The sequence below is a fragment of the Rhincodon typus genome, chromosome 11 (assembly GCF_021869965.1).
Source record: "Rhincodon typus isolate 14 chromosome 11, sRhiTyp1.1, whole genome shotgun sequence".
NCBI lineage: Eukaryota > Metazoa > Chordata > Chondrichthyes > Orectolobiformes > Rhincodontidae > Rhincodon > Rhincodon typus.
In genome coordinates this window covers 27901738-27905640 of record NC_063342.1, presented here as the reverse complement: position 1 = coordinate 27905640, position 3903 = coordinate 27901738, and the positions used below count along the sequence as shown (strand labels likewise).

Sequence of the window (3903 nt, the reverse complement as noted above, 5' to 3'; positions counted from 1 at the left end):
GGCCCGAAACGTCAGCCTTCCTGTTCCTATGATGCTGCTTGGCCTGCTGTGTTCGTCCAGCTCTACACCTTGTTATCTCAGATTCTCTAGCATCTGCAGTTCCTACTATCTCTGAAACAGGGTTATTAACACTGCTAGGGGGAGCTATTGTTCATGACTTTTGGTTATTCTTGGCAGAGTTCATTGGATTTCAATAGGCTCTGCGTGACTGCTTCCTAGAAGAATAACAGCCTAATCCAAATAACAACCAAATGTGCTTCAGGAAGCCTTTGAAAGATTCTTTTTCTATTTTAATGACAGTGAGCATTACGAAGTATATAACTTGTAATACAGTCATAACAGTCCTTGCTTGTGCCTTGTAGATGGTGGACAGGCTGTGGAGAGTTGAGAGAGAGTCTCAACTTAGAGATCATCGTTACCTGGCAGGAATGTTACTTGCCATTTATCAGAGGGAAGTTTGGATGTTGTCTACATCTTGCTGCATTTGGACATGGACTACTCAGTATCTGAGAAGTCTGAATAGTGCTGAACCTTGTGCAACAAGAGAACACCCCTATTTCTGACCTTCTGAGGGAATAACTGCGCAAATAACAAGTCACCAACAATGCTGTTTTTCTCCTCACTTAACAGCGTTTTCTAATTCATGCTTGGAATATTGACCCATCACCGAAAGACCAGTATTTGTTGCCCTTTCCTAATTGCCCTAAAGAAGGTGGGACTGAGCTGCCTTCCTGAATTACTGTAGCCCATCAGCTGTGTATAACTTTAGTATTAGGAAGGTAATTCCAGGATTTTGATCCACCACCAGTGAAGGACTGACAATATAGTTTTTCAAGTTAGGATGTAGCATGGTTTGGAGGGGAAATTGCAAGCGATGGCATTCCCATGCATCTGCTGCCTTGTCCATCTAGGTGGTAGGGTTTATAACATGCTGTTGAAAGAGCCTTACAAGTTGCCAAAATGCATCTTGTAGATGATGCAAACTGTTATGCATTGTGTGTTGGTAGTTGAAGTAGTGAATATTTACAGTGGTAGACAGAACTCCGATCAAGCTGTCTGCTTTGATCAGCTGAGCTTCTTGAATATTGACAGAGCTGTACTAATCTAGGCAAATCCAGTTGGGGTAATTACAAAACAGACCAATTTATGCCTAGATTGGTACATTTATGTACTAGAACATTTTTCAATCCAGTATCTCCAGGGTATCTGGAACCATGTCATCCTGTAAACTACTTGCTTTCTTTGAAAACTTCCTTTAACCCAATTGTCTCATTTACCTAATTATTTCCAGTTTTTGAATAGGACTTTAGTGAAATCATACCTGCAATACTTTGTGCAGTTCTGGTCTCTGTATTTAAAGAAGGATATCCTTGCATTGGAGGCTGTACTTCAAAGGGTCCTGGGATGAAAGGCCAACCGTTGATGAGGGACTGAGTAAACTGGTGTAATATTCTCCAGAGTTTAGAAAAAAAAAAGTGTGACGTAAATCTCAAAAAAAAATTCAAGATTTTGATGGAGATGACAGGGTAGGGACACCGCTTATTTCCCCTGTCTGGAGAATCTAGGCAGATGGGAGCACAGTTTCAGGACAATGGGACAATCACTTAGGACTGAGATGAAGAGAAATTTCTTCACTCAAAAGGCTGTAAATTATTGGAATTTTCTACACAAAGAGTTGTGGATACTCTATTGTTGAACATAACTAAAGGCCGAGATAGACAAATTTTTGATCTCTTAGATAGTCAAGGGAGATAGGGGTCTTGCAAGAAAATGCCATGACCAAAGATCAACCACAATTGCACTGAACAGCAGATCAGGCACTTTGGGCTATATAAGCTTGCTCCTAATTACTATATTCCTCTCACTTAAACACCACCTTTGTTACCCAAGGAAGCAATAGAAACAATACTCAATGGGAACATCTTGTCTAAGTTAGAGGTTTGAGGGTTCCCATTTTGCTCAGCGACAGAGTACATAAACTGTGCTGACACTCCGGACAGTACACCACTCCCTCTGTACTGCACAGAAGTGCCATCTTTCAGAGCGGATGCTCTAAATCCAATTAATGCTCTTCTGTGCAGTGTTAATGAACAGATAGAAATTTGTTTAGATGGCCTTTCAGTATAGATACTGTCTGACTGGTTTGTTTGTGTCATATTCAGGTTTAACGATTAAACCAAATTTCTGATCAGCAGGTTTCCGTTAGAAAGAGATTGCAGTACCAAATTGACCACCCTGCATTTCTTATTTTGCAGCAGGAACTATAGTGAAAAAAAAGTATTTAATTGGCAGCAACATGTTTTGGGCCATGCTGGGGTTATGAAAGACACTATTCAAATTCAAGTTCTTTCTCAAATTGCAACAAGTTATAAGATTTTAAATTTAATTGGCAAATGAAGTTCATCACCAATAAAAACATACAAGAACATAAGAACGAGGAGGAGGAGTGGGCCATTTTATATGATCATGGCTGATCTCATCTCAGGCTCAATTCCACTTTCCTGTCCACTCTCCATAACCCTTCAACCCATTACTAATTAATAATTTAAGTTTTCCTTAAATTTACTCAATGTTCCAGCATCCACTGCACTCTGGAGTACTGAATTCCTCAAACTTATGACCCTTAGAGAAGTAATTTCACCTCATCTGTTTTAAATCTGTTACTCCTTATTGTAAAACAACAATCTCTTGTTCTAGATTGCCCCAAACGAGGGGATATCCTTTTTATGTACACTTTGTCAATCTCCTTTAGCATCTTACGTACCTTAACTAGATCTCATTCTTCTAAACTCCAGACAAGGTATTGTATTTCAGAAAGAAAAATAAGGAAATGCATTTTACTTGGAAAAGAAGAATCTAATTAGAGCAAAGGAGCAAAATAATTTGGCCATACAAATAAATAGTGATAGACACTAAGGTGGTCATTAAATCTAGGTAAGTGAAGTATTTTTTTTAAAAGACGGGCAGAATTGAAAGAAAAAGTTATGCTAAACATCTATCAAAATTTACAAATTCACAGCTGAAGCACATCAAATTCTGGTACATTACAAAATGACAGCAAGGCAGAAGAGAAAATGCAAAATGGGTTAGGAGGATGTTACCAGAAACAGGGGGCTATACTATCTGTAGCTGGATTTCTTTTCTTCTGAAAAGAGAAGGCTGAGGGTTGAAGAAATGGAGGTCTTTAAAATTAAAGATTTTGACAAAGTGAACACAGAACATTTCCACTTGAAGGGAACTAAAAAACTACAGCCTACGTCAAATGCACAACTGATCAAGATCAGAGAAATCAGCAGAAAAAAATTCCTTACTCAAGACTGTCTGAGAATGTGGAAGTCATTTCTACAAGGGTGATTTAAAAGAATAGAATAGATGCATATCTATATGCAGACCACCATACGTTCTAGATGAAGGCTAGATAAATAAAGAAATGGTAACAGAGGGCTCTTCTGACAGATTTAGATGGGAATGCACAGGAAAAGGCTGCAGGGGAGTATAATAGCATAGGTTAGTTGGGCCAAATAATCGGTTTCTATTTTGTGCATCCTATCCAAATTAAGTTACTAGACAATAAATATAAAAGAAAACGGTAGAATCGCGTATCATTGGGGGAAAAGAGAGGGCTTATAAAAAGTAAGAACATTTTGGGGAAGGAGTATTATGTACTTGCCGTCTGTAGGAATTGTAGCTACAAGCCACTGACCACCGCCCGCACCTTTACAGTGATCAGGGAGCTGCACAACTACAACCTCCATCCAGACTTCAGCAGCGGTATGTCCGAAGGAGGAAAACTACAGGAAACATAACAGCTACGACATAAAACAGCGACGTGTCAGTGCAATCGGACGGTTCAAATACGATGCTCAGAATCACAATCAAGCACTTACTTTCATCTGTTTTAAC

At 39.1% G+C, this 3903-nt stretch overlaps 1 protein-coding gene across 1 annotated transcript in view; it reads right to left on the bottom strand.

Annotated features, from left to right (window-relative positions):
- Positions 1-3853, bottom strand: part of cep97 (centrosomal protein 97) — a 35791-nt gene extending 31938 nt beyond the window's left edge. Inside the window, exon 1 of the mRNA XM_048602954.1 lies at positions 3671-3853. Within this exon, the coding sequence (XP_048458911.1) occupies positions 3671-3755 (85 nt within the window). The 5' untranslated portion in view covers positions 3756-3853. The remainder of the gene's footprint in view (positions 1-3670) is intronic.
- Positions 3854-3903: the final 50 nt, after the last annotated feature.